Source organism: Microtus oregoni, unplaced genomic scaffold (genome assembly GCF_018167655.1).
Source record: "Microtus oregoni isolate MIOR12 unplaced genomic scaffold, Mior012 000021F_ref0000039, whole genome shotgun sequence".
NCBI lineage: Eukaryota > Metazoa > Chordata > Mammalia > Rodentia > Cricetidae > Microtus > Microtus oregoni.
This window is the reverse complement of record NW_024543080.1, coordinates 29519753-29530404: the sequence shown is the minus strand read 5'-3', so window position 1 is coordinate 29530404 and position 10652 is coordinate 29519753. Positions and strand designations below refer to the sequence as shown.

The 10652-nt window shown below is 44.6% G+C and overlaps 1 protein-coding gene across 4 annotated transcripts; it reads right to left on the bottom strand.

Moving 5' to 3' along the window:
* Positions 1 to 1337: 1337 nt before the first annotated feature.
* On the bottom strand, positions 1338 to 9396 carry Tlr1 (toll like receptor 1). Of its 4 annotated transcripts, none has more exons than XM_041671569.1 (3): positions 9364 to 9396; positions 8455 to 8803; positions 1338 to 3946 (listed from the first exon to the last, which is right to left on the bottom strand). In XM_041671569.1, the coding sequence occupies exon 3, from the start codon at positions 3875 to 3877 to the stop codon at positions 1490 to 1492; it is 2388 nt and encodes a 795-aa protein (XP_041527503.1). In that variant the 5' UTR covers positions 3878 to 3946; positions 8455 to 8803; positions 9364 to 9396; the 3' UTR covers positions 1338 to 1489. The 4 variants fall into 4 exon arrangements, 3 of the variants coding, with proteins under 3 accessions (XP_041527503.1, XP_041527504.1, XP_041527505.1); XM_041671570.1 differs by having other exon boundaries at positions 8455 to 8800; positions 9364 to 9377; XM_041671571.1 differs by lacking the exons at positions 8455 to 8803; positions 9364 to 9396 and adding exons at positions 7153 to 7211; positions 7633 to 7672.
* Positions 9397 to 10652: the final 1256 nt, after the last annotated feature.

Below are 10652 nucleotides of genomic sequence, written 5' to 3'. Positions count from 1 at the left end.
GTAGAGCGGTCCTAGGGGACATGGGAGAATCCAGTTAGAACAACGGTTGCATCGGCATCACGGGATAACAGGTTCATGGTTGATGTTCACTTCCCACTGTGCTTCCTAGATGTCGTGTTTCCTAAATCCCCAGTTCTGACTCAGTCGTCTAATTGGGACCATTGACAACATGCTCCTCCTTTGCTTTCTCCTCCTCTTCCTCCTGGAGATAGGCTCTAACTATGTAATCCAGGCTGGTCTAAAATTCAGAAACCTCCTACCTCAGCCTGGAAGTTGCTGGTACTGCAGGCATGCACCAGCATGGCTGACTGCTATGTGGTTTTATTTAACTGCCAACAGCTATATACTAGTTTTATTTGTCGTAAACCCTCATATCCTAGCACACTGGGACACCAGTCCCAGAATAAGTCTGGGTGTGCCAGCCTTTGATCTGTTCACTGTAATGGACTTCCCTGCTTCCCCGTTACATACTGAGGCTTCCTTCAACACCAGTAGAAAAATCTAACCTACCATTTCTGATTTTCTCAGCTTTTTTCGTGCTTATTTTGAGACAGGGTCTCTCTACAGAGCCCTGACTGTCCTAGAACTTGCTCTGTAGACTAGGGTGGCCTTGAACTCACAGAGATCCACCCACCTCTGTCATCTAGGCGCTGAGATTAACTACCTATTATTTCTAAGATGGCCACACTAAATAACCTCTGAACCTCACTGTGTGTTCCTGTTTTATTATTCCTTCTGAATCTGGGGACACACAGGCCGCTGGGATTCACCGGGAGCTCCGTAGAAGAGGGATTTTATTCAGCACATACATGCAGTCATGCATAGACTATGCCATCCTCTGCCCTTCAACCCCTCCATTAAGTGGAAACCGAGACAAGAGCTTTATGTGCAGGCAATGTATGTGGAAACGAACTATCAGGACCTAAGAGTGAAGGGCCTGGGAGGGCGAAGCGAGAAGGAATGATGGGAAAGTCAACCTGAAGTGAACTGAATCAGAGTTCGTCTACTGCTGACCCAGCACACAGACATACACACTCCCGAGTCTACCAAAACTTCCATGACTGTGGTTATAGCAAAGAAGCCAATGAATCCCTTAAGTGTTTGAAATTGGTTTGGGGCTGGACTAGAGCACTGGCTGCTCTTTCAGAGAACCCAGATTCGATTCCCAGCACCCACATGGCAGCTCCAGTGATTCAAATGCCCTCTGCTGGTCTCTGAGGGCACCAGGCATGCATGTGGTATACAGAAATAAATCAGGTAAGATACAATATTTATATACACAAAACAGTATTTTTTAAAAAAGAAATAAATGATTTCAACAAATATTAAAGTACTCTACTAATTTTTATTACCACACACAGTGATAAACTTGGGCTTAAAATCACAAATTCCTACATCATAAAGTCAGATAATTCTTAAGTTCATGATGATGCCAATGGCACCACTATCAGAACTGCCCAAAGTGGCAAGCCTGATGAGGTGAATATTCTTATCTCTGTATGTGACATGTAGTTTCTGCTTGGCTAACCAGCTTGACATTAATGGTTGCTCTTAGGTTTGCCCAAAAAAGTCTATGTTTGCTGTTCTCCATAGGCCATTCCAAGTAAGTCCGCTGCGCCATGAGAGATTTAAGTTTGTGGTAGTTGCTAGGGATGGAGTACTGTGGAATGGGCTCCAGCAAGATCAGGATTAAATTATCAGAGCCTTCGTGGAAGAGATTGTGATGGGCAAAGTAGAGCTCATAATGGCACCACTCACTCTGAATGAAGTGGGGAGACAACACAAAGATGGACTTGTAACTCTTCTCGATGGAATGGATGATATTCTCCATGATGCTCTTGCCAGGGATAAAGTTTCTCTCATGGAGGCAAACCCGTATGCCATCTTTCTCTAGGTTTGGTAGTAATTCATTCTTCACCCAGGTGGAATCATGTCCACTGTATGAGACAAAAGCATGGAATTGGAGTTTCCTCTGGAGTTCCTCTTCAGGGATGTTCCTGGCCCTGTGCCGGGTCTGTGTCCACTGATACCTCATCCTTAAGTACCAGGGCAGATCAAAGTAAAGCCAGAGGAAAGTCATGATGGCAGCCAACACCAGCAAAGTGGCCCCGACGGTGACAATCAGCAGAACAGTATCACAGGACAATGGAGACATGCGGAAGTCCTGCAGTGGGGTCCCCTTAGCGCCTTCTGGGGAGTCACACCTGTAAGAATCGGGCCAGCCCTCTACCACTCCTCCTGACACATGGCCTATGTTTTTGATAAACTCCCTCAGCTCACATGTACATCGGAATGGGTTGTTCCCTGCTGCTAAGGACCTGATCTTCTGACAGCTCTGGAAGAAATCCACTGAGGGGTGGGAAACTGAATTATGCTCAATGACCAGCACAGAAAGGCTGCCGAAGGCCCCGCATCCGGGAAGGTCCACTAAAGAATTGAATGCAACATTGAGTTCCTGCAAAGCTTGCAGGTAGGTGATCTCTTTAGGGATGCTCATTATTCTGTTGTTGTGAAGGTCAAGGACCTTGACCTTTGGGGGCAAGCATCTGAAGACAGAATCAGTAAGCATATTTGAGGACAAATTTAAAACTAGCAAACTCTCCGTCCAGGAGCATAGGTTTTCCTCCTCACCGTACTGTAGAAAATTTTGGCTAATGTCTAGTTTTTGCAGTGATTTCATCTCTACAGACATAAGAATTATATTTTCGAGTTTTTTTAACTGGTTCTTTTGTAAACTAAGTATTTTCAATTTAATTAAGTTTCTGCAATCTTCAAAAACCATGTCTGTTAAGAGGTTATCTGTGAAGTCCAAATACAGAAATGGGCTAACTTTTAACGGGCAAAGCATGTGGAGCATGCGTGTTCCAGACACTGTGAAGTTTTGGATGTTCATATTGGAAAAGATACCATAAATGTATCTTTGTGGTAAACTGTACACTTCACTGACAACTTGATGTATTGACAACACCTTTAGAGAAGTGCCAGAATAATTGAAATTTCTGAACTCAACGTGACCTTGTAGTGTCATGTTTGAAATTGAGAAATACTTTACGGGTGCATGCCAAACAGACTGGAGGATATCAAGGAAGGAATTCCATGTTGTTTCAATGTTGTTTAAGGTAAGACTTGATAGCCCCGGATTCTTTCTAAGTTTTAACAAAGCACTTAAGAAATAAGAACAATTAGAGCTTTCAGGTCCACACTTGATGTTAGATAGTTCCAAACTCTTTACAGTGCTGACTGATACATCCAGCGTAAAACGAAATTCTCTTTTCTCGGGGAAAACAACATGCAGAGCCCCAGTGTTAATGTGCTGAAGACACTCAGGGTCTTCTCTTTCCCCGTAAGTGTCTCCTAACACCAGCAAAACCTCGGTGATATTCAAATGAGCAATCGGCTGCACACTGGCGCTTTGCACCTGACTACCACTCAGTCCCAGAAATTTTAACTGGGACATGTTGCCAAACTCTTTGCATATGGGAAGGGCATCAAATGCATTGAAGGAAAGATCTAAATGCTTGAAGTTGGCTGTGGGGTGGCAAGAAATCACCCTTAACTCATTGTGGGACAAATCCAAATATTCCAGTTCCGTGTTGAATTTGAAAACACCGATATCAAGATACCGGAGTCTGTTGTAGGACATCACCAAGGCCCTCAGCTTGGACAGCGAGAGGATGTCAGAAGTCTGGAGTTCAGATATATTGTTTTGTGATAGATCTAAAGTAGTTGTTGTCAAGGGTAGGTCCTTGGGCACATGGGTGAGGTTTGCTCTCGGCCTCTTAATGATAAGTTCACTTCCACTGGATAATCGGATATTGATAAGTATCAATCCCAAGACAATGATAACATAGAAGATGATGGAATTTATTTTAGTCATTGTATGGCAATAAACATTCCTGAGGCAGCTGTTATATTCTTCAGAGCACTTTCGACATGGGTACAGATCCTAGGAAAAATTCACATGAAATGATTATATGAAGTCAGATATTAAACAGCTTTGTTATTAGAGATTTATGAAATGAAGGCTATGCTCTTTAGAGTTATACAACTTAAAATCAAGAAGACTGATAAATTTGGTAGCTGCTGAATAGATGGACAGTAGGTACTGTGTGTGTGAGTGTGTGTGTGTGTGTGTGTGTGTGTGTGAGTGTGTGTGTGTGCCTGCCACAGGGCATGTGTGGAGGACACTTGTGGGTGTCAGTTTTCTCCTTCCACCATGTGAGACCACCCAGAGATTAAGCACAGCTTGTCAGGTTTGGCAGCAAGTACCTTTACCCACTCCGCCATCTTGTTAGCCCCAAACACCTTTATATACACCGTAGGAACTGGAGAAAGTCACAGAGAGCACAGCTCCGCTGATGCCTGTACTTCTAGACCCCAGAATAAACTGCTGTTGTTTTAAGCTACTAAATTCACGATGGCTTATTGCAGGAACTATAGAATTGGAGCACAGATGGCCTACAGACTCTCCTTATGCTGTATAGCTTAATGTCAACTTGACACAAGCTAGAGTCATCTGAAAGGAAGGGACCTCAATTGAGAAAAAGCCTCCATAAGATCTAGCTGTAGGAATCCGCCAGGATGACCCCAGCTAAGACCATAAGCAATAGTGGAGAGGGTACCTGAGCTGGCCTTCCCCATCATAGAAACTTCATCCAGCAACTGATGGAAGCAGATGCAGAGAACCACAGCTAGAAATGGGCCAAGCTCCCAGAGTCCAGTAGAAGAGAGGTAATATGAGCAAAGGGGTCAAGACCAGGATGGGGAGGCCCACAGAAACAGCTGACCTGAGCTAGTTGGGGCTCACTGACTCCAGACTGACAGCAGGGGAACCTGCACAGAACCAAACTAGGCCCTCTGAATGTGGGTGACAGTTATGTGACTGGGGCAGTCTGTGGGGCTACTGGCAGTGGGACCAGGATTTATGGTTTTTTGGAGTCTATTCGCTTTGAAGGAATACTTTACTCAGTCTAGATATGGGGGCAGGCAGCTTGGTCCTGCCTCAAAGCGATGTCCCAGACTTTCTTGACTCCCCATAGGAAGCCTTACCCTCTCTGAGGAGTAGATGGGTGGGCGGGAAGGTGCCGGGAGAGGGAGGACGAGAGAGAGAGAGAGAGAAGGAGCTGGGATTGATATGTAAAATGAGAAAAGATTGTTTTAAAAATAAATTTAAAAAAAGAAAAGGAAAGAAAAGAAAAGAAATAGAATTCAAATAAATATTTCAACGCTTTTACAAAGAAAAAAAGATTGGGCAATAGGGCATTTTCCTAACCAGCGATTGATAGAAGGGGGCCCAGTTCATTGTGGGTGGTACCCTCCCTGGGCTGGTGATTCTGGGTCCTATAAGAAAGCAGACTGAGCAAAGTGTAAGCAGTCCCCCTCCCTGGCCTCTGCATCATCTCCGGCCTCCAGATACCCACTCTATTTGAGTTCCTGCCCTGACTTCTTACAATGACGGACTATGGTATGGAAGTGTATGCCGAAGAAACCCTTTCCTCCCCAAGCTGCTGGGTCATGGGGTTTCATCTCAGCAACAGTAATCTTAATTAAGACAGTTCCCTGGCTCTGGCCCTCTCAAACACTCATTCAAAACCAATGCTGAGACTCATTTCATGTCCTTTAATGCTTTGATGTGGGAAGTTCAGGTGTCCCGTGACTCTGAAAAGACCCCCTGGGCGGCAGAGTCTCAACTACCCCGGCATCACTGGCATCACTGTGATTACCTAGACAAGTCTTGGACCTAACTTTGGTCTTACTCAAAAGCTGATAAAGATCACAGTTAAGGTCATTCATTCATTCATTTATCCAGCCAATATGTATCAGTGTTTGGGGGCCCAGATGCAGACCAGTGAAGAAGAGCAACTCCTGTCTCTCAAAGCAAAGCCCTGTTAATAAATAACTCATTTTAATTTCATGCAGTAGTTAAAGAGTAATCTAGAAAAATGAATCAGGGTAACTTCAGGTCTGATATAGTGCTAAGGAATTCGTTTTGACTAATTCCCTGGAGAAAGCCTTTTGAGATGACCTTGGGGTAGAAATCGAAAGAAAGCCAAAGAGCTAAGGGTAGAGCCCTTCTAGCAAAACACAAACAAACAAAAGGTAAATATAAAGTCTTGAGATGGACCTGCGGTGAGCTGCTCTGAGCGACAGGGTAGCCAGCAATAGTCCGGGATGAGGCAAACACTAAAGGCGTCGGGGCCAAGATCACTCTAGGGCTTGTTGGTCATGGCAAGGAAGCAGGGTTAGATCCTATTAGATACTTCTGTTGCTGTGATAAATACCCTAGCAAGAGCAGCTGAAGGAAGAATTGGGTTTATTTTAGTTTGTGGTTCCAGGGAGACAGAGCCATAATGGTGGAGAAGGCATGGCCACTGGAGGGGCTCCAGGGGGACAAAGACATTATGGTGGAAAAGGCATGGCCACAGGAGCAGGAAAGCCTGCAGATCACCTTTCCATCCACACACAGGAGGCAGAGCAAGAGGGAGGAAGGAAGTGAGGTAAGGCTATTAACCTTCAAAACCCATCCCCAATGACAGATATACTTCCCCCACAAGACTCTACCTCGTAAAGATTCCAACACCTCCCAAAGAGCACCAACTGGGGGCCAAGTGTTCAAACACACGAGCCTCTGGAGACATTTCACATTCAAAACCCAACAGATCCTATGAGTCACAAGGACACTGAGTCATAAGAATAATTCACTCATTCGCTATTGGAGGGATTCGAGGCTGGAAAAACTTCAGAAAATCTTTTTTGTTCATTCATCAAATGAATATGTCCCCCTCAGACACACCAGACATTGTTTGGGGTTGTGCCCATTGCTCTAGTTATCATTCCCTGCCTGTGACCTTGGATGCTGTCTGTCAACCCCTTTCCAATGGTGGGAGGACAGAGGGAGCTGAGCTGAGATGAGCATCCGAGGCTTTTTACAGACTGCACAGCTCGGCATCTGTCTCAGGAAACTGATTCGACCCCCCTAGACTGGCATTAATGACAAGCCACCAGCATACCAACAAAGAGCCAGATCCTGCCCGCATGTCCCTCACCAGACACCAAATGGAGCAGACAGACCTAAAGAATTCAATTCTGAGAGGTAGCCCTGTGCTATAAAAGTTCCCCAGGCTAGACATGCAGAGCTCTCCCCAGGCTGACCTTTCTGCAGGGGTGTCCACGGATGTCCTGGCTATTCTGAGTTCTCCACCAGGAAATCTCTGAGCAATAAAGATGGCCGCATCAACCTTCACGTGAAAAGCAAGGCTAGCCTTTGCACCGCACTGATTGCCCTGGGAAAGGCTGAGAAATGTCCCAACTATCCCGCTCCAGCATCCCAAAGACCTCCACGTGTGCACACGCAAACACAGGCACACACTCCAGATAAAGAAATAGTGTTTTTCAAAAATAATTAAAGTATTATAAACATTAAGAAACAATTTTAGATATTTGTTTAGAGACTTTTAGATATCTAAATAATTTTAGATATTTGGAGCTATAAGTTGTAGATAATAAACTTGCTAAAGTCACTGAAAATCAGAATCTAAATTTTCTTGTTCAAACAAAACCAAATTCCTGTTGTTACCGTTTTTGTTTTGGGGACACCTCCCAATACGTAACCCTGGCTATCCTAGAACTTACTTTGTAGCTATGTAAAATGGATGGTCTCAAACTCACAGTGATCTTCCTGTCTCAGCCTCCAAAATGCTGGGATGTATGTAGCACCATGCCCTGCCAAAACATCGTTGAGCAGAGTCTTAATGATAGTCACTGACCCCGTCTATTTTAGAACCTCAAAACCATCTCACCATTAACTAGAAAAGGATGATTCATTAACTGGGCTGTGAAAAGGGACTTTCGAAGCATAAAAGCCTTCAGATACACGTACGTCCATTTTTATGAGCCAGGACAAGCTTAGCTGGCATCAAATGGCACAAGGAACTAACGTGTTTGCCTTACCTCTGCTCAGAAACTCTGGGGATATCAATCAGGGTTCGGTTGATCTTAAATAGGACAACACCCCCACAATGAATGTGGCTCGTTAAATTCAGTTCTTCAAACATGTGTGAAGAGTTTTCTCTGAGCTAGAGTAACTATTAAACAGCCGTGGGAGGTCTGGACGGCAGGCAAGTATTTCTGGTTGGCTTCCTGTGTGACTGCACACACTCCTGCATTCATCTGGATGTGGCTTGGGGAGCATTTTCAAACCCTACAATTCCACCTTGACCTCCAGCTCCCCAGAACAGTTTCTATAGTCTCGGAAAACATCAAGAATATTCAGTAAGAATAGACCAGAATAAAAATGAAAGTAACCCTCTCCATTAGCAAGGAATTAACAAGGAGCTGTGTGTTACAGCGCTTGTCCCGGAGAAACTGAGTTCCACTGTGCAGACTGTTTTCCCTGGTATAACCAAACCCCTGAGACAGACTGCTTGACAAAGAAAAGAAGTTAATTTTACTTACAGTTTTGGTCCACAGTCAAGGGGTCACATCTGGCAGTGACTGTGATAGCAGAATCCTAGGCAGCAAGGGGCATCTCAAGGCAAGAGATGGGACATATATGTGTATTCTGGTTCCTCCCCCCTGCTTTTATTAAGCCACCAGTATTCAACCATGGGCCTCTGATGGTCTGATTGAATCCAATTCTAGTTTCCTCCCAAAGGGCCACCTCCAAATGCCATCGTCAGATTGAGCTTCCTCTCTCTTGGTGCCTCACAGAGGGTAGTAAGTTCCAACATGTGGAATTCTGATCGTTACTTATTGTGATGGTGTGGTCACTCAAATGTATGCAGGTCCCAGCTTGTCCATTCTTCTGAACATTTCAATGAAAGGAATATGGATGGGGAACAGGAGAGGAAAGGGGAGAGGAGAGGATGGGAGGGAAGAAGAGAGAGGAGAGGAGAGAAGAGGAGAGGAGAGGGAAGGGGAGGGGAGGGGAGGGAGAGGAGAGGTCACTTAAAATCAAAAATAGCTGTGTCCACAAAACAAAAAAAACACTTGTGACCAAATGCTCCTCTCTCTCTCTCTCTCTCTCTCTCTCTCTCTCTCTCTCTCTGTCTCTCTCTCTCTCTCTCTCCCTCCCTCCCTCCCTCCCTCCCTCTCTCCCCCCCTCTCCCTCCCTCCCACCTTCCACACACACCCACACACACCCAGGAGCTGTTAAAAACAAATCACACAAGATGAAGGTTGAAGGTTTTCTCTGCTTTAGGTTGGACAAACACTAGTTTCAAGCCACACAGTTCACAGTAAGTAATTACCAGAAGCAAGCCTACTTAGAGAAACATGCACAACTTGATTATAGAGATATTTTCTATTTCCACGTGGCAACAAGCATTGTCCTTATTTCTAAACAGAGTAATTTGTTTTACTTACCAAGACAACTTGCCTCTCTGGCATAGCAGTAAGAAATTCAAGTACTTCCTCAAGCATTTTTTTTTTCTTTTGGCAACTGCTTTCAGCATTGCAAAAAGGGACTCATTACTGCCACCTACTGTCGATTACTGGAATTACATCACATAGAAAGCTAAAGCCCATGAAATGACTTTGTAGACTTGCAGTCAAATAGAGTAATCTCGCCATGGTTCCGTCTTTATACTGCAGTAAGTAGGCTCATTTCATCCCCACTGGTGGAGTGCAGCAGCGGTGTTAATAATTCATAGGCCGTTGTTGGCTCAATTCAACCTGGTTATCGCGGTGGTTGTGGCAATGCTGTCATGATTCTGGTGCGACTCATCTGCTTTGCTTTTCCTCTGGTCTTTCTGTTTTTGTTTGTTTCTTGAGACAGGGTTTCTCTGTGTCGCTCTGGATGTCCTGGGACTCATTCTGTAGATCAGGCTGGCCTCAAACTCACGAAGACTGACCTGCCTCTGCTGGGATTAAAGACACGTGCCACCGCTGCCCGGCTTCCTCTGGCCTTTTGATCAGCTCACTGTCTAGTGACTGGGCGGTAGAAGTCGGGAGGCAAGATCAAAGTTTTGCAAGAGATTTTTTTTTTCTTCTCATAGAGGAAAGGTAATTTGTGAGCGGTTCCTCGGACAAATGCCAGCCTTTCGATCACTGGCTTTCAGATGCGGTTTGAGACAAGGCTTTCCCATTAATATTTTCTAACTTTCTTCAAAACTTCATCTTCAGCTTTTAAAGTTCTGTGTGAAAAAAAACAAAAAAAGAAAAACAGACAAATGCAAAAAAAAAAAAAACAAAAACAAAAAAAAAAACCTGCCACCAAAGCCAAGGCCCTGTTTTCTCAAATAAGACCCTCAGTACTTCCACTGACTTGATTTCAGTTAGCAAACTCAAATTCTTATCAAACGACCACAACAAATGGGCAATCAAAGCTAAAGGATGACAGCAGCCTCCACGCTTGTCCAGTCACTGTGTGAATGCCGAGACAGCAAAACCCCTTCCTTCTGCCCCTCCACACGTCTCTACCGGAATCAGCTTTTCTACTGGACACAATGAGGTCTACTTCCCTGAACCGAGAACTCTGGGATTTCCTTTTGACCCCTCTTATGTTCCCCATCTCGGAATCTGTTTAACAGAGAATGTTTAATTCCAGGAGTCAAGTTGACAAGCAAGAACAGCTGCCACCGTTCCCAAATGATCTATCTCTGCTGCTCAGGGAAATGTGTGGTTAAATATGTTTATAAAACTGAGAAAGAAGT

What these genes read in the sequence shown, in the direction of transcription:
- Tlr1 (XM_041671569.1), bottom strand. Translation starts at nt 3,877, where the DNA reads ATGACTAAAATAAATTCCATCATCTTCTATGTTATCATTGTCTTGGGA.